This window comes from Thermobia domestica, chromosome 2 (genome assembly GCF_964235325.1).
Source record: "Thermobia domestica chromosome 2, izTheDome1.hap1.1, whole genome shotgun sequence".
NCBI classification, from domain to species: Eukaryota; Metazoa; Arthropoda; class Insecta; order Zygentoma; family Lepismatidae; genus Thermobia; species Thermobia domestica.
This window is the reverse complement of record NC_137455.1, coordinates 117900989-117922778: the sequence shown is the minus strand read 5'-3', so window position 1 is coordinate 117922778 and position 21790 is coordinate 117900989. Positions and strand designations below refer to the sequence as shown.

The 21790-nt window shown below is 34.2% G+C and overlaps 1 protein-coding gene across 4 annotated transcripts in view; it reads right to left on the bottom strand.

The window, feature by feature from the left end:
* LRP1 (LDL receptor protein 1) overlaps positions 1-21790 on the bottom strand; it is a 527843-nt gene that overhangs the window by 10873 nt on the left and 495180 nt on the right. For all 4 annotated transcript variants that reach the window (XM_081745289.1, XM_081745273.1, XM_081745263.1 and 1 more), the window contains 8 exons: positions 20525-20704; positions 17769-18106; positions 16891-17029; positions 12773-12918; positions 8182-8287; positions 4998-5241; positions 3077-3325; positions 233-415 (listed from right to left, as the gene is read on the bottom strand). In XM_081745289.1, coding sequence (XP_081601415.1) covers positions 233-415; positions 3077-3325; positions 4998-5241; positions 8182-8287; positions 12773-12918; positions 16891-17029; positions 17769-18106; positions 20525-20704 — 1585 coding nt within the window. The remainder of the gene's footprint in view (positions 1-232; positions 416-3076; positions 3326-4997; positions 5242-8181; positions 8288-12772; positions 12919-16890; positions 17030-17768; positions 18107-20524; positions 20705-21790) is intronic.

Below are 21790 nucleotides of genomic sequence, written 5' to 3'. Positions count from 1 at the left end.
ACACTTGATATCCCAATCATTCGCTCATTTTTTGCTTTCTTTAGAAACCTGCTACTTTTCTCGTGACACAGCTATTTCTAAACTGTTACCGTAGGCCCTTCTGTTACTTCCGATATCTCGCTAAGGTTTTATTTTCCTTATATAATTACAAGATCTAAACAAAATGTTTTTCAGAATTGCATTTTCAAACTTCCTTTACATTATCAGAATATGTATAATTAAACACACTTACCTCCTTCTCTTACGAATGATGAAAATGCCTACCACAAGAGCTGCTATCAAGATTATTATGACTATTACAGCTATCACAATAGACGTAATCAAGGCAGTATTACTTCCATTTTGCATCATTATCGTGTTCGGGAGGTCTTTCTCTTGAGACTGACAACGTAAACCAACATAACCATCTGGACAACTAAAATGGAATATATAACATAGCTTATTAAAGTTATTTTTAAAAATTCTAAACATATTAATTTGTTTCATACTAGTTAGCATCAACCACAACATAAAAATATCACAGTGAAATAAAATACGTAATAATAAAATCGATCACACACATGAGAAAAAAAAAAAAGCTCCGCTGTTCAAAAACACAACTGGAACAAACGAGTCTCAAAGTGAATATGGAAAACGAAATACTTTAGCAATGATTAGAAGCGTTTATATTATCAAAGAAACTATATTGAATAAACATACGGAAACGTTGAAACACAATGTTAATTTGTGATTTAAACGAACTCTCTTTGTTCACTTCAATAAGTAAATATATACAGCCGAGATATAATGAGTTGTATTTTAGCTAAATAAATTGTATGGTGGTAACTGGCGGAGGTTTAGTCACTGGGAAATTCCTCAGTAGGTAAGGCAAAAGAAAAAGATAAGCAAGAACAAAGTAATTAAAACAGGACATGGAACGTACGAACTTCCTATATTACATGAAGTAAAATTAGGTCTCAAGCAAGAGATGAAGCGGATATTGTTGTTGTAATAATAATAATAAAGGTGACGAGTTTCTAATTATTCTAGCAGTAGTTTTTTTTCTTTTTTTCTTTCTTAAATTTACTTTTGCACGGTTTTATTCACTTAATTTGGAATAGTATCACTTTTCAAAAATTTGTTCGTCAGAATGGAAATATGGTTACTATGCACCGTTCAGAAAGCAATCAACCATTCATTCACGATATGATTCATTTATTTTAATGATGTACGGAGAAAATCATTTATCAGTATGACCTACACTGGAAATTGAACAGGTAATTGAAATTCACTACTTAATTTAAAATTTTCCTTTCTTTATCCTGTATCAATAGCATCCGATACAGTTTCAATATCCTGAGGCACAAGCTAAAGCAGTTTTAAATTGCATAAATACTATTCACAGTAGCATGACTACAGATACAGATTTGATCTTTTGTTTAAAGTTGGTTGCTATCTACTCAATTTCCGTTACATTTCATTTTTGCTTTAACTAACATGGTTACGAAAATTGAAGATATAACAGAATATTTATATTGAATAACCTTAAGTAGTACTTCTATATCCTGACATATCAACTTGCTAGGTGATGATATAGAGCGAGTACAAGGAAACGCGATTATCTTCTTGTCAGCACGTAAAAACATTTATCTGGAAAGTTAGATCAGAGAAAGGATAAGGCGTGTAGTTTTGAAAACTAATATCGGTTATCAAGGAAATTAAAAGCACATTAATAGTGGGAAATTTATATTACCACTGTATACAAACCTTCCATTGTTGTTAGTACAACAGAAAAATGAAAATATTTTATAAAGCACAATTCTACTTATATGAACATGGAAGTTGAGCCAATACTGCGAAGGATGAACTGATGTTGAGATTCCGAAATCAAAATTTTGAGGCAAGTATTTTCGGAGAAAATACATAAACAAATGCTGAATGAGAAAAATCTGTGTAATGTAGAGTTCTACAATATGAACACATCATTAACTACAAGGTAACCAAAGAAGTTTTTCCCGTTCGTGATCATCAGAAATGACTATACAGTCACAGTACTCAATGCTAAATATCGAAGCAATCTCTATCAGTATCCCCATCATCCTTTGTTAATGTTCCTGTAGTTGCGCAATGCCCTGACGATAAAACTCAGGAGTCTTGGATGAAATTAAGTCCGTGAGTACGTGCCGCAGTTCTGCCTCTGTCGAATGAATTCCCACTTAAGTGGTTGTCCAGCAAATGAAACAAGTAGTAATCCGATGGCGCTAGGTTCCGTGAGTATGATGATGGCAGTATGTTTCAGTCAAAACGCTAAATAATATCCTGACTGTCCTTGCCACCTGTGGTTCCCGCAGTCCCCTTGCGATTAATCAACGCTGGGTTCTTCAGTTGCACCCGTTAGCACAGCTACGAGTAAAGGCTATTATCAATGGTGTAACGCACCATTGTAATGCACCATTTGGTGACTAATCCATTGAACACAAAGCATGATCTTGCGTGGGTGCAGACGTGATCTTGAGGTGTGAGGCACAGGGTCATTTGGTGATAACCAATGTCTGGTAAGCTTAGGAGTATCATATTGGACTCATTTTTCATCATTCGTGAGCACTAGACTACATATCGTGTTGAGGTGCCGAGACAGCAACGACAAATAGGCTGTCATTGGTTACTAACAATGTGGGGTATTTACTTGCTCAACTTGTACATCTCCCCTACGCAGTGCAGGTTAAGTTTGACTGTTTCATCTGAAACCTGAAAGGTTTCGACAAATTCGACGTTTAATTCAATAGTATAGTTCCATATCCTATCCGAGAAGATAGTTCCATAGTATAATACAGGGTCTAATAAGTGGATAATAACTCGGATTGACCCAAATAGTATGCACTAGAGGATTTTTGTTTTGTTGCAAAGAACTTTTATCCAATTTGATATTTATTACTTCTGGCATTTCTTATAAAACTGTTACGAAAGCAGAAACCAACCATAAATTATTTGCAAAGTGATCACATGTGTCTTTCTTACAGAGATAAATGTTAGACTGTACTCTAGTTTGTAATATATTCGAAGAAGACATAAGAAAAATTAAAAACAAAATACTTACATACAGCTTGGTTTAAGGTTTTTGTCGGGTGACTCGATGCAAGTACCACCATTGAAGCAGAAATTGGCACAAGATGACCTTTCTTCGCAGCGCTCACCCGCCCATTCAGAATAGCACTTACATACAGGTGTATTGTTATCTGGAGATACAGTGCAAACACCTCCATGCTTACAATAGTCATCGTTTCTACATGGATTTTCGTTACCTACTGGAACATTGCATTTACTTCCTATCCAATCATCTGGACATCTACGAAAGCAAACATGAGGTAAATCAAAGTTCATCTTAAGAATATGGGGCAAATTAGAACAGTAAAGATAGGTCAATAGTAATTGCCTTTTTTATAGTTGACGGCAATACTAGTATCATAATTGGTAGTAATAGTACTCGAAGTCATAAGGAGGGGCCGCGGTGGCTCAGTGGTAGAGCGTTCACCTCTGGTGCATGGGGTCTCGGGTTCAAACCCTGCTCCCGCCAAGTAAACTTTGTGGTGGACAAACACCGTGTGCGTGGGTTTTCTCGGGGTTCTCCCGTTTCCTCCCACTTTCTTCATTCCACCATTTCATTCATTTCTCATAATCACCGTCTCCTTTAGCCTAACCGGCATAACCGTGGGACGTAAAACTCAAAGATTTCATTTCATTTCGAAGTCATAAGGAGTAGAGTGTGTTTGAAACAGTCGACGCTGATTTAAACTCCTGGAAAATTTAGGTTTCCCTTTTCTGTTACATTTCACTGAAATCAAACTGAATTAATTCATTAAGAACCAGTATGCTCATTAGTAGTGCGTTCGTGTTGGTCATTTTTATTTACCTGTCATCTTATCCCTATGTTCTTTATTTGAAACAATTTCATATTATTTCATTCATCTTACTGAAGAATTTAGCAAACACACCAAACTTACAAAATATCATTTCCATGGAACACAAACAAATGTTATATTGAAAAATGATAAGAATAAAAGAAGTGAATAATAGCTCATACTAATAAGTGAAGTAACTCACACGAATATATTAACTATTTATTAATTAACTAGTCTTCGGGCAGCTGGGAACTTTGTTCTCAGACCCCGCATTTGCTCGCCCTACAGCCTCGCACATCATAAATCCCTAACATATCTCTAATCTTAAGGGATTTTGAGATATTGCCATATTATTATAACTGCAACCCCCCTTTTTCTCCCTCCTTTTTTCTTCCCTTCTAACGGAAATATCAAAAACATTGAAACACGGGATTTCGAGGTATACCCTTGTTACAATATTTTAACAATTATAACTTCTACACTTTTTCTTCCCTTCTAAGAGAAACATGTAAAACACTGAAACACATCTTTAATTATTTTAAATTAAAAACTTCAATACTAACTTTCATGTCTCTAATCTTAAGAGATTTCGAAATATGGGCATTTTGTTTTAACAATTGCAACCCTGAGTTTTTTTTTTTTTTTCCTTTGTAGGAAAATTATCGAAAAATACGTCTTTAATTATTTTAAATGAAAAATCTAAATACCAAATTTCATATCTCTAAACTTAAAAAAGATTCCGAGATAGGACATCTTATAATAATTGTAATTCCCACCCCTTTTTCCTTTTCATCCTTTCTAGGTCAAATATGAAAAAAAAAAAAAAAACTGAAACACGTGTCTAATTATTTTAAATGAGAAATCCATATACTAACTTTACTCTGTCTAACTTTCAAAGATTCCGTGATATGCACAATTTAAGACAATAACTGCCACCTCTTTTTGACCTTACCCGTCGAATTCCCAAAAGTCTTTCCTTAGTAGGACCTTACGTTACAAATTCTATGTCCTGACCAAATTTCAAGTTTCTAACTTAACCGGTTTGGCCTAGGCGTTGATCGATCAGTCAATAATCAGGACTTCTTTTATATTGAGAAAGATATATTTATCTGTATTTACCTGCATACTGGTCCTTCTGGTAATACAACACAAGTGCCACCATGTTCACAGAAATCGCTCCAACACTTTCGTACAGAATTATTCTTACACAGCTCTTCAGACACAAAGACATCGTGTGGGCATTTACATGTTGGGTCCTTGGCTTTGCAGTCACGGCATTCACACAAATCAATTTCGCAGCGTCTTCCAGTAAACAAAGGAGGACACGTACAGAATGGCTTCTTACCAGTGTACTGGCATGTACCTTAAAAATTTACAATTATTTATCAGTTTAAGTGATAATGCAATGATAATTAAATTAATTTTCTACTATATATAATATTAAACATTTAGTATCTATGAACAGGCAATTTAAAGTGAATCTACTTGACTTCTTTACAGGGTAAACTATGGGATTCACAAGTTAAATTTTACTGGCTAGGGTTGCGACGTTGCCTTCCCCATTAAAAATTTGAAAATTAGATGCTACCAATAATTAGGTCATTATGTGTTCAATATGTCCCTTACGCGCATATTTAGGAAGGAGGAGACCGAAACAAGGTGTGTGGGGAGGGGAGGGGGAAGCAATTTCATTCATACTTTCGTACTCAATGTGAGACCACTAATTGGACCGGTTGAATGCCGATGGCCTAACTAATATTATATATATATATATATATATATATATATATATATAAATTAAATAAATAAGAAATAAACGTGTTAATGCTTTCATTCACTTCTATAGACTTTTTTTTTTTTTAATTGTAAACAGTAAATTATGAAACTACATACTTATGACTTCGGTTGCAAAAATAACAGAAATATGAATTATTCATGACATATTCAATTTCAAATTTTATTTCTGGAGAATTTCACTTTCGAAGTAGGCCAGTTAGCATCCAAGCCACCTACTTAGGTCATAATTGTTCTAATTTGTTCGCTATACCCCATAATTTGTTTACGCGTATTAAAGGGGAGAGATGAGGCCAACTTCACAGTTGCGTACTGCATATCACAGAATCAATCCAATACGTAAGTCATCTGTTCACTACGTACCACGATATTTGTTCAACCTTATACTGGAGCATAATGATCAATTTAAAGTACATTTGGGACTACCACAGAATTTTAAATTGCAATAAATAATAAATAAATAAAAACATATGAAACCTCATTAAATAATTTCTTCCAATTTGTCCACCGTGTCTCATAAATTATGTTACAAATTAAATAACCTCACATCACGAAATAGAACATAATTCGTTTCAATTTGTTCTCTATGTAAAAATTTTTTAGGGCTGTCATCGAACGTATTGCACAATAAAGACTAAAAATAGAATGAAGACAGAATTTTATATTGGAAATTCAAAGAACTACAGGAAATCTCACTAAATCATAATAAATCATTAGTAAACCACAATTTATTCGACTTGTGCACTATGTCCCATAATTTGTTCACGCTTATTTATAAAAATAGCGTCTAACACTTATTGGTGGGGCCAACTTGACGCTTGGACATTCAATGTCACACAGTCAATGCAAACCACAACCAATAATTAAGTTATAGTTTCTTACTACGTCCTATAATTTGTTTAAGGCTTATTTATAGATAGAACGTTTATCACAAGTTAATGGGACCAACTTTACACTTGTACTCGATATCACAGAATCAATGTAAACCACCACCAATAATTAATCATACTTTGTTACAATTTGTTCATGTCCCATAATTGGTTCATCTTTGTTTATAGAGAAAATGAACATCTTTCTCTATAAACCATATAAAGCTTTCAGTTTTACGTTCCAATGTTATACTGTGTAGCTGATTTATTCACAGAGAGCGGTATCACGGTGCTAGGGCCAACTTTACTTTTTCTTACTCAATGTCACAGAATCAATCGAAACCACCACCAATAATTAAGTTATAAATTGTTCCAATTTGTTCACTATGTTCCACAATATGTTCACACTTATATAATCATTGTCGCAGAATTAATCAAAATTCTGTCTCTGTTACAAATTTATCCTTAATTGTTCGCTATGTCCCAATTTAAGGCTAAAGAAATTATAGAACATAATGAAAAAAATTGGAACAAATTATAACCTGATTATTAATTTGGATTGATTCTGTGATATTGATTATACAAGAGTGAAGTTGCTCTTCTTTATTTTGATATCTCTCTCCTTAAATAAGAGTGAAGAAATAATGGAACATATTAAACAAATTGTGGCCTAATTATTGGTAGTAGTTTGAATTGATTCTATGATATAGAGTACAAAAGTGTGACGCTTGCCCCCTATCTTGTATCGGACACACTCTCCATAATTAAGTCTGAACAAACTATGAGACATCGTAAATGAATTGGAACATATTATCATCTAACTATTTTATGATGCTTCTTACGGCTCATGAATTTCCAACATAAAATTCTTTCTTTGATACAAATTTACTCTTCACGAACAAATTATGGGATTTTGTGTACAAATTGTGACCTAATTATTGTCACTGGTTTGGATTGATTCTGTAACATCGAGTACGCAAGTGTAAAGTTGGCCCTACCAGCTTGTTTGGTCTCTCTCTCTCTCTCTCTCTCTCTCTCTCTCTCTCTCTCTCTCTCTCTCTCTCTCTCTCCTAAAATAAGCGTGAACAAATTATACAACATGGTGAACAAATTATGTAATTATGACCTAATTTTTTATTGGAAGTTTTATTCATTTTGTGACTGAACATGGAAGTGTGAAATTGGCAACCAACCAAGGCCTGGAACGTGTATACACACTATGAATTACTTGTAAAATATTGAAAGTATCTTGTAATTTATCACCTTTCACGAGAATTCGTAATTTTCACACGTGATCATTATGACAATTACTAGTCAGTTTCAACAGAAGTTCAGATCTAATACTTCTTGCTTGCAACGAGTGTATTGAATGTACCTCTCTATTAAACAAAACAATTTTTCAGTGTTCTTACGTAACCTCATATTATTAAGTAACTCAGTTCTTGTACACAATGTATTCCTAACATTAGTTTCAATTTATCTCTTTACTCTCTTAACGTATTGAACTCCAGGAGAAAGGAAATGCCCACTTTAACCCGTTCATTTACAGGTTTGATGATTTCGTCTCAGTAAAGTTGCTGAATGGAAAAGAATTTCTTAGAATAGTCAGAAAAAGCAAGACATGTTTGAAAACAACTTACCTCCATTAAAACAGTGACTGGTACACAAATTACGTTCACATCTCTTCCCAGAATATCCTGGAGGACATCTACATTTCGGTTCGTTTCCGGTCACGGAACAAACTCCCTACAAACAGGAATAACCAAGTGAAATTCTACATACAATAAAACTGTTGGCAGACGTACGTGTTTTAAAAATAATGAATCTTTAGTTTGCAATCATATGGTTATGGTAGAAGACTAAAGGAAACTTATAATTAATGCAAGTAAATGGTACTGAAAGACTTTATGGAATGAGAGAGGAGGAGGAAACAGGTTAACTTCAAGAAAACACGTACACATTATGTTATAGCATGGATCGAGGCAAACAATTTTCGTATAAGAAATTTATTTTTTCGTCGGTTTTAAATAGAATACATTTTTCACGTCTAATATACAAATTTCTCACTAGTAAAATAGACTTTTATATCCTTTTATTCGTATTTTATCATATATATATATATATATATGTGTGTGTGTGTGTGTTTGTGTGTGTGTGTGTGTGTGTTAATATTTAGTTGCACAATAGGGTAAGTAATATATATATATATATATATATATATATTTCTAATTCGCATTTTCAATACCTCCAAAACAGTGACACCTCATCTACCAATTGCTGGAAGAAAACTTTACAGTTACATATCAATATCTACTATCGAAAATGGTCAAATTAAGTTTTTCTTTACTTAGCTAGAAGAATGCTTGCCAGCGAAAGCTTTGTTTTGATGTTTAACTTTTTTTTTTTTTTTCCGGCATAAACGCATTCTGAGACATGGGAAAAATAAAGTTTCACAGCGACTCGAAACACACGTAATACATCCTGCAATCGAATTTAAGCCTCCCGTATTACAAGCAAAAACATAACCATATTGTAAGGTGGTGTCTACACAGCAAAAAGCGCATGTAAGTACCATGGGGAAACTTAAGCTCTTGTTTGATTCAACAAAAGGCTACGAATACTTTATTTGTTAATGTCAAGTTTTTAGATACATGAAATTCACTCTTTAGATTAATGTTACTTTTTCGAATATGATCTGCATCCTGAAATACATAAATGTAAGTACATTATCATGAGGGGAAAGTTATGATTGTTAATAAAATGAGAGGACCCAGGAACTCATGTTTACCACAAATTCATATCATGTGCTGTCGAACGAAAGTATCTCACACCTGGGGGTGAATATTGGTTTCCTGCGATTGAAATGTCCTATTTTACGTATGATGCGAAACCAACTTCCGTAATACAAACAATACAGAGTGAGTCATAAGTCTCCATACAAGATGACTAATGTTTATTTTTGATTTTCCAGGTAGTAAGTCTCCATACAAGACGACTAATGTTTATTTTTCATATTCCAGGTACTAAGTTTCCATAGAAGATGACTAATGTTTATGTTTTACGTATTTTCCGGGTAGTAAGTCTCCATACAAGATCCCTAATGTTTATTTTTTATTTTCCAAGTAGTTGAACCAAAGTGAAAGAAGCGAAAGAATGCCACTTACGAAGGAAGAACGTATTGACATCATTCTGTTGGCTGGTAGTGGTACCACACGTCATTTAGCACGTGCGTTCAATGAAACATACAGAACGCAGATAACCCATGACACAGAAGCCAAACTCATTCAAAAATTCAAGAGGACAGGTTCTGTGGCCGGCGAACCTCGATGTGGAAGACCGAAGACGGAAACAAATGTGGAAGACGGATGGTGCTGGCAGTGATGGTCAAGAGTCCGAAAAAGGGAACCCGATGCCTCTCTGCAGAAATTGGTATCAGCCAAAGCACTGGCATGCGTATCTTGCATACTAACAAATGGCACCCATTCAAGCTACAAATGTTGCAGAAGCTGTCAGAAGACGATCCTGATCGCAGGGCAGAGTTTTGTGAATGGGCACTAAACATGTACACTCATGTCCGAGATTATTGTCGCATGTCTATAAATATGTTGTTGTAGGAATATAATTTGACAAGGAATTCGACCGGTATTTCTTATAATGTTACTATGTGTATAATCGGCAAAGACATGTATGTGGCAAATTTCATGTCAAAAGAGCAGTAAATAAGAACAATAAAACGAAAATAAAACTTTCTTGACCACTTAGCAACATTTTGTTTTACTCTTTCTAATTTTCATATTTATAATTCTTTTCCTATGAAATTTACCACAACTATACATTTCCCGATTATACACACAGTATCAGTATTAAAAGTACCCTGCAAAATCATTATCAAATTATATTCTTACAAGAAGATAGTTATAGATATGCGACAATTATTTTGCACATGAGTGTACCATAGTGATCATGATTTCGTTAGTACCATCCTTTTTTTTTTTTTTTTTTTTTCAGATGAGGCAAATTTTTATGTAAGTGGTGAGGTGAACAGGCAAAATGTGAGATACTGGAGTGATACCAACCCACATTGGATGTCTGAGTGCAAATAGCAAGGTGCAGCGAAACTCATGGTGTGCTGCGGGATATGGGGTAACAGGATTGTTGGCCCTTTTTTCATTGAAGGAAACCTTAACGCCAAAGGTTATCTTGACATGTTGAAAAATGACATCTTCATGTCAATCTTGGATGAGAGTGGGGACTTCCCTGCATTTTTTCAGCAGGATGGAGCACCACCCCACTACGGCATTGAAGTGCGCCGATGGCTGGACCAGCAGTTCCCTGGGAATTGGATCGGTCGACGTGGTCCGGTGGAGTGGCCACCAAGGTCACCAGACCTCACTCCCATGGATTTTTATTTGTGGGGCCACCTGAAATCGATTGTGTACCAGGAGAAAATTCGGGATTTGGATCATCTTAAACAAAGAATTAGTGCAGCTTGCAAACAAGTAACAAGTGCACCATTGACAAATGTTCGTCGGAATCGGTTGCAGCGCCTGTCATTTTGTCTCGACATGCAAGGGAAACATGTGGAACATATTTTACAACTGTAGTGTAGTATTATCATCATTTGTATGGAGACTTATGATTCACCCTGTGTTTACGCCTACAACGCTATGAACTCTGTATATGTTCACAAATAGGCTAGAGTTTATATATATTTGCTTAACCATAAAGCACATATATAGCACAAAATCATGGGAAAAAAAAGTTTATTTTATAAGGATTAATTGTGCGTTCTTTGAAAGGAATGATACTAAAATTTCCATATTAAATCTTTTCTCTTCACGAAAGTGCTTTTCGACTAATGACAATGAAAGTGTACACTTAATTTCAATGTAAAAAATAGCAAATTCACGAGCAGATCATATCTACACTTCCCTTAAAAGCCTGTTACTTCAAGTTCCATATACAAACTTAATAAAAGATATTTGGCTAGGAATTTTCGACGGAAGATATTTGGGATGGTATAATATTAGCTTTTTCCTTCGTAATTTTGATACATGGTTATGACTTTCAGACTAATTCAAACGTGTTTCACCGAGAACGGAACCTGAACTGGTTGTACTGAAAGCAACCGTAATAGCCATTCTATTGTATGTGGATGTGCTATTACATATTGTAGTTTACTCATTTTTGTAACAGTGACTATGCTATATTCTTTATGTTTGAGAATAAAATATTGATAGAAAACTGTAAATTTTCCATATACATTTTAACAGAAATTTAAGTTTGTCTTTGATATTGATAATCATTTCGAAGCAAAATATAATAAAGTAGTTTTAATAACACGTTAATAATATCTTTAAGAATTTCTCCATAATTACTCGAATTTAAGACGCACCCCGATTTCGCTGGGTTAAATTAAGTAAAAATAGTAATATGTTCTGTATTTACTATTACAAAAGCGCTCTTTGATATTGGTAATTTTCGGTTATTTTTATATATCCCTCTCCCCTCCCCATGTTGCAGGGCACAGCATGATAAAAATTATCCCAGTCCCGAATGTCATGTATGTTGAAAATTTGATCGAGATCGGTTGGGTGGTTCAAGAGTTAAGTTCTATTTATTTTTATATATTAATCTCCCCTCCTCTCCTCCTACCCTAAGTTCTACCGTCAAAGGGATATGATAAAAACCATCCCAGGTCCGGACCTCATCTATGTTGTTAAGTTGATTAAGATCGGTTCGGTGGTTTAAGAGTAATAAGTCACAAAGACTGTCACTTTTATTTTTATTTTTACATATATACCCCCTTTCCCTCCCGTACCTTGTGCGGTCAAAGTAACATGATGAAAACATCCCAGGTCGGAACCTTATCTATGTTGAAAGTTTGAGCGAGATCGTCGGGTGGTTCAAGAGTGATTAACTCTCGAACATGATCACTTTTGTTTTTATTTTTATTGATTTTTGTATCTCCCCTTCGTCCCATCCCCTACGTTATTCCGTCAAAGTGAAATAGTAAAATCCATCCCAGGCACGAATTTCATTTATGTTGAAAATTTGATCGAGATCGGTCGGGTGCTTCAAGAGATTAAGAGTCACAGTCACTTTTGCCGCTATTAATATTATTATTATTATTATAATAATAATAATAATAATAATAATAATAATAATAATAATAATAATAATAATAATAATAATAATAATAATAATAATAATAATAATAATAATACTTACCTTTACACAATAATTGTCACACACAGATTTTTCACAACGGCTTCCTCGATAATCAGGTGGACATATGCATACCTCCCTTCCATTCTCTTTCTGACAAGTGCCACCATTCTCACACAGGAAATTCACGCAGTTTTCGCACGTTAAGCCTAGAAATATATGTACATTTTAAAAATAACGGAAGCAAAATCTTAGATTTTATTATAATACTGAAGAGCAAACAGCTATAATGATTTCTCGGTACGTAACTAAAAGGATTCAGTTATATGTATAAACTTATCAATTTTAAAATTTTAATTATTTTCTGATATTTTTAAACATGAATATACTCGTATATATTTAAAAAAAAAAAAAAAAAATACAGATTACAGAAACAAATAGAAATTTGAATATAACGTATCTACAACAATTAGTTTTCCGACATTCTTGGATGAAAACCTCGGCTGAATATATGATTGTTTACAAATTTTTAAAATAATAATAACGATTCAAATAGAGGTCGATAACAATATTATCAAAATACTTTCAAATAGCGCTAAAAATGTTGATATCAACTTCTCTTTAACTGGAACGTCTTCTGCCTTCGAGATCTCCAAAGCCATGCTACTTTCCTCTAGGACATTGCATTTGACCTACTGTGCTCTCTGCTGAGAAAGGGAAAACCAGAATTGGTTTTCTTCGGGTTAACAGTTCTGTATAATGTATTGCCTGACGCTTTAACTCCCAGAAGATTTGGGGCTCAAATGTATTCTAGATCTCTAACTTTATTTCCAAATTTTAATGCTGTTAGTGAATTACCAATTTGTGTTTCATTTTCAGTTTAAGAACTAATAATTTCGGTTACTTTCTCATTTGTCATAGAAAGGGCGGGTTAGGAAGTTGAGGTATTACAGAAGGAAAAAATAAAGAGAATGAAGACAAAATTAATTGTTAATTCTGTAAAATTCAATATATCACATTTGTTTTGCTTTATTTATACCAGGTAGTGTAAAAAGTATTAAATATTTTGAGCACGAGATGGAGTTCATATCAAATCTCAAGTATATGAGTCGCAGCGGGTCAGCCCAATGTTATTTCACAGTTAAACCTAGCATATATGCAGGAAGTGTTGAATTCTTATATTCACACATAAGATGTTGCACCGTAAAGCTGAATGAACTTACCGCAAAATAGAACTATATTTTACAATTTTATTTCGATGAAGGCAAAAGTGGTGCCAAGGCCTGTGAAGAAATTTGTGCTGTTTATGGATAACATATGTTACCAAAAGCAACAGCCAAAATATTGTTTAGTCACATTCGTTCTGGAAATTTCGATGTCCAGTACGCTCCTCGCAGAAAAATGGGTGATATTCTGGCGAAAGTCAAGCAAGTCCGGAATGCAAGTAGTTATGACACTGCAAACAACCTAAACATCCATCATCAAACAGCGTTAAACTATTTGGAGAAATCTGGCTACGAAAAGAACCTCGACTTTTGAGTGTCACATGATCCGACTCAAAAACATTTGTTCGACTGAATTTCTATCTGTGAATCGCTAACGAAACGTAACGAACTAGAGTCATTTCTGAAGTGGTTGATCGCAAGTGATGAAAAGTCGTCGACAATGTGCGAAAATGATCGTAGCCAAAGCATGGAGAAAGTTCAAAGTCTATGACAAAGCCAATACTGATGCTCAGAATGGTTATACTGTGCGTTTGGTGGAATTGGAAGGGCAACGTGCATCAGGAGTTGCTGTCGCTCGGCAGAACGATAGACTCGCACCTACTATCAAGAACTAGCACGAGCGCATCTAGCAATTAAAAAAAAAAAAAAAAAAAAAAAAAAAAAAAAAAAAAAAAAAAAAAACGGTCAGAACTGGACAATAGAAAAAGTCGTATACCACGTTTCACATTTCTTTGACCAGAAATCACAGAAGTTCCAGAGCGACAGGATTATGGCGTTGCCGAAAAAATGGCAGATCGAACAGATTGTGTGTATATGTTTATTAATGAAATGGATCAGTTATATTTAATGTGTAATCTTCGCCACTGATTCTGTGAAATATTTTCGTTCTAACCGTTATCTCTCGACATGGCTTGGAGTAATAAGCCAAGAACGAAAGTTTAAAACATTACTGCAAATAAAGATTACTTCGCAGCTCAGTGTCTATTTCTAACTTGGACTTCACCGTGCAGCCACGAAGCAAAGGAAGGAGCTCTCCTCACTTTTTCCGCTTTTGGTGTTGTCACAACCAACCAACTAGGCTCTTCCGTTCATTTTTTCTTTCCCGTGTACAATAACAGTGATTACATCAGAGAATATACCATTTTCAGTAGTTTTCTATTAAAGGGGAAAGGTGAGGTGTTTGCTAGTGAATACAATAATCAATAGTTATTCAATTCATTTTAAGGAATATTTCAAATCTATCTTGCTCTTGTTTGCTCACACAAACTCACAGACATCAAGAAGACAGCGGCGCCCAGCGTGTTATCTAGTATCTACGATTCAGACGCTTCGTTTAATTGCACATGATATTTAAAGATCAGCCATGTTAGATCGAAGTTAATTTTCTCAAATGCAAAGAAAGCTAGTGGGGTATCAAATAACATTAAAACGTTACGCTGAATCAGATTTTATACATCTGTTATTACTTCAGAGTTAAGAGCATTAACACTTCACAGAACTTGTACTTTTGTCGTTCAACAGTCACTCCACATGAAGTTTAAGAACAAACACTAGTGTACGTACGTGCACAAATAGATAATGTGTTCAATGCTCAGTTCGACATTTAATCCCACGACATTATGCTTTATTTGAATAAATACATATTTTTTGACTATGAAGAACGTATCAAGAATACAATATTTCACTAAGTAGCATTTTCCAAATACTAAAATTACGAAGAGAAATTTTATATTGTAAGTTTTGTCTAAAAAGTATTGAAATTAAATTATTATTATTTTATTGTCCCGCGGTTATAACCTTTAGGTTAAGAAGCATGATTGATGCAAGTAATGAGTGTGAAATTGATTTTTGTGCTCTCGGGGAATCCAGCCCAAGACTAAATACACTAAACGCACATGCGCTAGCCACTAGACTAGCGGGGAGGCACTCTGTTGAAAATTTATCGAAACTGACTGTTTCTAGCCAAGGAAAAAGGGTGAGGGGTGGTCTCCATGCACAGGGACGACAGTGGGGATGTCAGGTATACGATGCTACCCGGCTCAGTTGATTTTGAGCTGTTGCAGAGCGCCTGGAGTGTGGATCGCGCCCGCAGGGAGCAGTTGTTTTATGTCGTCAGGAATCATGATGTAACACATGATTGAACAGCGGCATATGATCAAATTTTGTGTGAATTAAAAAAATAAATCCGATGCTGAGAATCTTGCCATGATCCATGAAACTTACGGGGTGAATGCCATATCCAAAATACGAGTCACAATTGCTATCCGTAAGGGAGTTTCTGGCGAAGCACAATGTGGCAACATTGTCTTTGCCTCCTTAAGGACTGCCTCACCTTACTTGTTCCTCTTCTCTCCGATGAAACAGAACCGGAAGAACCATTATGAGAACCGGTGGAAAAAGTGCAAACAGATTCGACACAGTGTGTGAAGAAGATTCTGGTTAGTCTTTTCTAGGGAGTGTACCAAGCGTGGTACAGAAGTGCTGGCAACGAAGTATTGACACAAAAAGAATCTTATTTTAAAGAATTTTAACCAATTGTACATATATCTGCAATATATATTAATTTCATGAATGTAGTTACAATTCTTTTTGGACAAACCTTGTAATCTTCAAATTCCACAATATTTTGAAAAACGTAAAATAAAAAAAAAAGGGACGGACTTATGAACACTCTTAACAAATAAAAGAAATATATAGTGTACAGTCCTCGAAATAATATAGCCTGAAAACTAAGATTAAACTAAAATTCTATTTTCACTAGTACAAAATAGAATTATGGAAGGAAATTTTGTTAATTTGCAATCTTTCGTAAGATTTATAGTGCGTTATATAAATGACATTTAGACTGAAGAAAAACCACAAAATTATTACTTGAAATTTGTAATTAACTACTTCCGTAATTTTATATTATTAATACTGTTTAGCAAACTACACATAAAGCGACTAGTCAGTTACCTGTAAATCCTGGAGGACAATTACATTGCGCCACTCCCGGTCGAGGAGTATAGCAGGTACCACCATTCAAGCATCGCCCTTCACATAAATGCACAGGAGTTTCACATCGCTCTCCGGTCCATTCAGGTGGACAATTGCACTGAAATATACATATATTATATAAACCACTATATTATAAGTTATGGATTAAGCAATGATAGATAAAACATACTACGACGAACTATTATGCACATGACATGCACAGATGAGAAATCCTGAATTAACTACACACATGATCCAATTTACTATATTTATATTGTTTAGATTCTTAGCTTTCTACATACTTACACAGAGGATATTATTATTATTATTATTAATAATAATAATAATAATATAATAATAATAATAATAATAATAATAATAATAATAATATAATAATAATAATAATAATAATAATAATAATAATAATAATAATAATAATAATAATAATAATAAAACACCACACACGCAGATCTGTGTATTATGCCACTATCTTTTAGAATCGAATATCGCTCTTCCCACTTCTCTAACGAAGCCCCGTTCATGAGTCTAGAACCCAGGCGTAAAATGAAGTCTCAATCCCCTCACAACATACGAATTTTTATTTATTTCGTCTGCACATGTACTCTCATTGGCTGGAGCATTGTCATGACGTATAAGAAAGGTATATGAGAATACGTTATCAGAATAGTTCTCACTGGTGAGGTTCAAACGTGAACAGAGGATCCATTGCAATGTAAAAAGAAAGAAAATGCAGAAATGGAACAAAACGCACTTTTTTAAGCCAAATGCATAAAATAAAATGAATATCCTCAAAATTAGTTCTAATAAAGATCACTATAAAATAATTCAATTCATACCTTCAGTGGTGGTGGCGAGCTACCATGCATAAGGTCTAAAAAGCAAAGACCTTTATTTCGGCAGAACTGTGAGCATCGATAGTGTTCACACCTTTCGCCGTCGTATTGTGGTGGACAACTGCACTGTTGTACATCGTTCTTAATCACACAAGTTCCTGCATGACAATTTAAGGTGCAGTGGCGTGGAATAGTTGGTAATTTTGTTTGGCAAACAACTTGATTGTTTTTATCTATAGTCTTCTGTAATTCATCAGAACATACACAAACTCTCGTAGTTGCAGAATTCATTAAACACATTGCAGAGTCATTGCATGGATCAATGCTGCAAGGATCGGACACTGGAAAGAAAAGAGTCATACACGTTATACTAGCATGGAAAATGAGTATACAATATGCAACAAATTTCGAAACTCAGAATGTCCTACTGGAAGGTTTAAATCTACGGCTAAACAAATCTAAGATTCGAGAATAGGCTAAAATTTATGGGAAATTTTACTTTTCATATTTAATTTACCTTCTAAATTGTAACTTCTAATTGTTATATGCATGGTAAGTTCATTGGTTAGAAATATTTTATGTCGAAAATAAGAAATCTTCCTACTACTAAGTTTTTAAGAGCAAACTTAAGAAAACGATATTTCTGAAAAGAATATCATTCCTTCTTTCCCCGAAATAAAATAAAACAACTCTAAAAAATTTGGTGGTTTTACCTCAAAAGAAAAAATGTTATTTATGTCAAAATATTAAACATTCAATATAAAAAGAAGACCAAGCGACGGTCATCTAAGATATATAATTTCTCAGTGGCCAGTACCAAACTGGTCCTCCTTCTGTTATTCTTCGAACCAAAATTTGCAACAACTTTGTTGTCCACGCTGTCTAAAAAGTCTTGATGAGTATAACAAACTTCTTGGGTCACAGCAGAACGTAAATTTGTTTTCAAACAGTGGAAACCACTGAAACTTCTTTCTACTGTACAGTTTCATTTCGATAAAATCAACGAAGGTCAACGATGCGTATTCACATTTGAAACTAGATTTCTTTCTTCAAGGCTCATATCAAGGAAATCAAACACCGCATCCTTAGCACTGGCAATGTTTTTATTGTTCAGGAACAATGTCAACTTTAAATTTGAAGAGGGTCAATTTCTGGACATAACTTCAATTCATCTTAGTTCTCTCCCGTGAGTAAATTTTTTCCTTTATTAGACCTTGTTTAATTCCTGGCTGGTCGAACTTATTCTTTTATCTCAAAAGAGCTCAGTCAATCATCTCTCAGTATTCTCTTCTATAGTAATCTTCTGTAGATTTATATGCATGAACATGTCGAGGTCCTGTAAGTCTTTTCGGGGCTTCTTCAATCTTGGAAGATTACTGGAAGGAGGCAAAGTTCCATTTTTGTCTCGCAAATTGAACATAAACCGTAAGAAACTTTTCTTTAGAACGCAAGTCACTAGTGACACTTGAGATCAATTCCACAGATTTCAGAATCTTGATAGGGTAATAGTTTCCCGCAATTCAAGAGCCATAATGCAGCCACAATAAGTAACTTCATTGACGAAACTGTGAAAACTACCCGTTTTCTCGTCCTCATGTTTAACCAACTTCTCCAGAATTTGCAATATTATTTTATATTTGTTTATAGCTTCTTTAATCTGATATTTTATATATAGCAACCGAGTTAAATACAGAGAACATATCTTCAAAATATCCATCCAAAGACCATATGCAACTTTTTCCTGAATATGATGAAATTTAGCTTTTGCTCTAGGGACTGACTGACAACATGTTGCAAAGTTAACTAGTCCACAGCATTGAGTTTCTGACTGTGTGTGATGCATCAACACTATCCTTTATAACTGAATTTACATAGTGGTCACCGCAGCATACAAAAGTGTGAGTGACTGTTTTCCCAGAAGAGACTGGACACTTAAAAAAAAAAAAAAAAAAAAAAAAAAAAAAAAAAAAAAAAAAAAAACCTGATATTGCCAGCTACATTGTAGCATTGCCCTCGTCAGTAGATAGTTGACGTTATAATAAAACATCTTCAATAATGGATGCTATAGCTTCACCAGTTGTTGTCGCAGCTTTGTAAAACCAATTTACTCAAACCAAATTTAACATCGTAGAAGAAATTAAATACTGATATCAGACATGACTAACTTTGCCAACTCTGGAAAATGAAACTGCTGGCACCAATTCACAAACTACGTATGACAGATCTTCCTTATTCGATGTAGCAGCAATATTTTCGACCCTCCAAGTGAAATACCGACTAGTTGGAAATCTCACACATGATATAGAAAATTATTGAGTGCGACTTGTCCTAGCCATCCCCCCCCCCCTCTAACGCCCGTGAGCAGTATAACATTTTTCTTGTCCTCTATTGGATGGGTCAGTCCATTACTATTCTTTACGCCATTATATCTTTCTTACAGATTTTCATAAAAATGATAAGAAGCCAATATTTAAACTAGGTCATAATCCTTTGCGTCCGATTACAGTAACTCCAAGCGTAGTGGCTTATACAAAATTTATTGAAGTTTAAAATTTCTTCTAAATACTAAGGCTATATAACACAAAACGCACAATTTAACAGGGATCCGAGAATGCAATCATTTGAATGTTCACACATTCAATATCATTAAAGTGCCAATCGTGAATAGCTATGAAAGACAGTCACACTTCACTTTAATCGACTTCATTAAAAATATGGACAGAGAATAAAGAGTAGGTTATTTATTTAAGTATACTTACAGTTTTTAGTTTGTTTGCTCTGTTGGACAATTATAATATCAGTAGCTTTATTGAGACCTTGAATAAGATAGGTATGGTTTCCTCTTCCAAATTTATCCATTCTTAGAATATTATTTGTTTGATATGTTGTAATATATAAGCTGTCTTCAAATACTTCAATTCTATATGGTCGATCTTCTCCTGAAAATTAAAATAATAATAATAATAATACTTCTGGAGTATCAACATTCGTGGCTTACTTTCGCTTTTTCATCCATAGAATAGAAAAGATAAAAGAAACTGCTCGATCCCAGTATTCACTTTAACAAGCTTCAATTAAATAAAATTATAATTTATTCACAGTGAGAACATTACATTTCAATCTTATAAATGGCTTTTATCTGTGCATGAAGTTCAAATAAGAAGAGTGTCTTTCAGGCATATACCAATAATAATATATGTTTACTCTATAGCTAAGCTAATAACAGAAAATCTCAATGCACAACAATATAAATTTTTATAGAGCATTCCTTTTACAGCATACTTCAACTTACAAATCTGAAATGTAATATAACGTACGTTATTATTCGAAACAAGCCTCATAAGTTATGTTATGCTGATATGCCTTAATGGCGCTGTTATAGGGATGAAGACCGAGCTTAAGTACTACCATATCCAGTGCCATAAAAACACACATACTTTGTCAATCTCGTATTGGTAATCATAAAGTATTCGCAGAAATGAACTATTTGACCTAGAAATATGATTTATATCTAATTTAACAGTCTTTCAATGAACATTTAGTAAATGTAAAGTGTTTGGTGTAGCGTTTTGAATTTGTGTATGTGAGGTTAGTCCTTGTATATCGATAAAGGAGACTAAACGCGAAGTCCACTGGATTCACTATTTATCCAATAGAACTTTGAATGAGAATAGATGGTATGTTACATCTCATAGGATATATTGAGTTCAGAGTTAGTGCCTGTTTATCTCTAAAAGGTTAAGGTGTTGGTCTGCTGGGGTGACTATACTAATACCGAATAAATAGAACTGGGAAATCCTCAGTTTATGTATCACAAAAGAGTTAGTACTGAAGACGTGGAAATGTATTACCTGTGGTGTCTAAAGTCCAAAATCTTGAAGGTACAGGAAAGTGTCAGTTTGAGAAAAATACGTTCATCAGCATAATGTAACTTGAAAGTTGTTCGTTTATTACAATTTGTTGCATACACAGTTTTACATGACACGAAAGTTATACAATGGAGACAAAGAAACATTTACAGATAT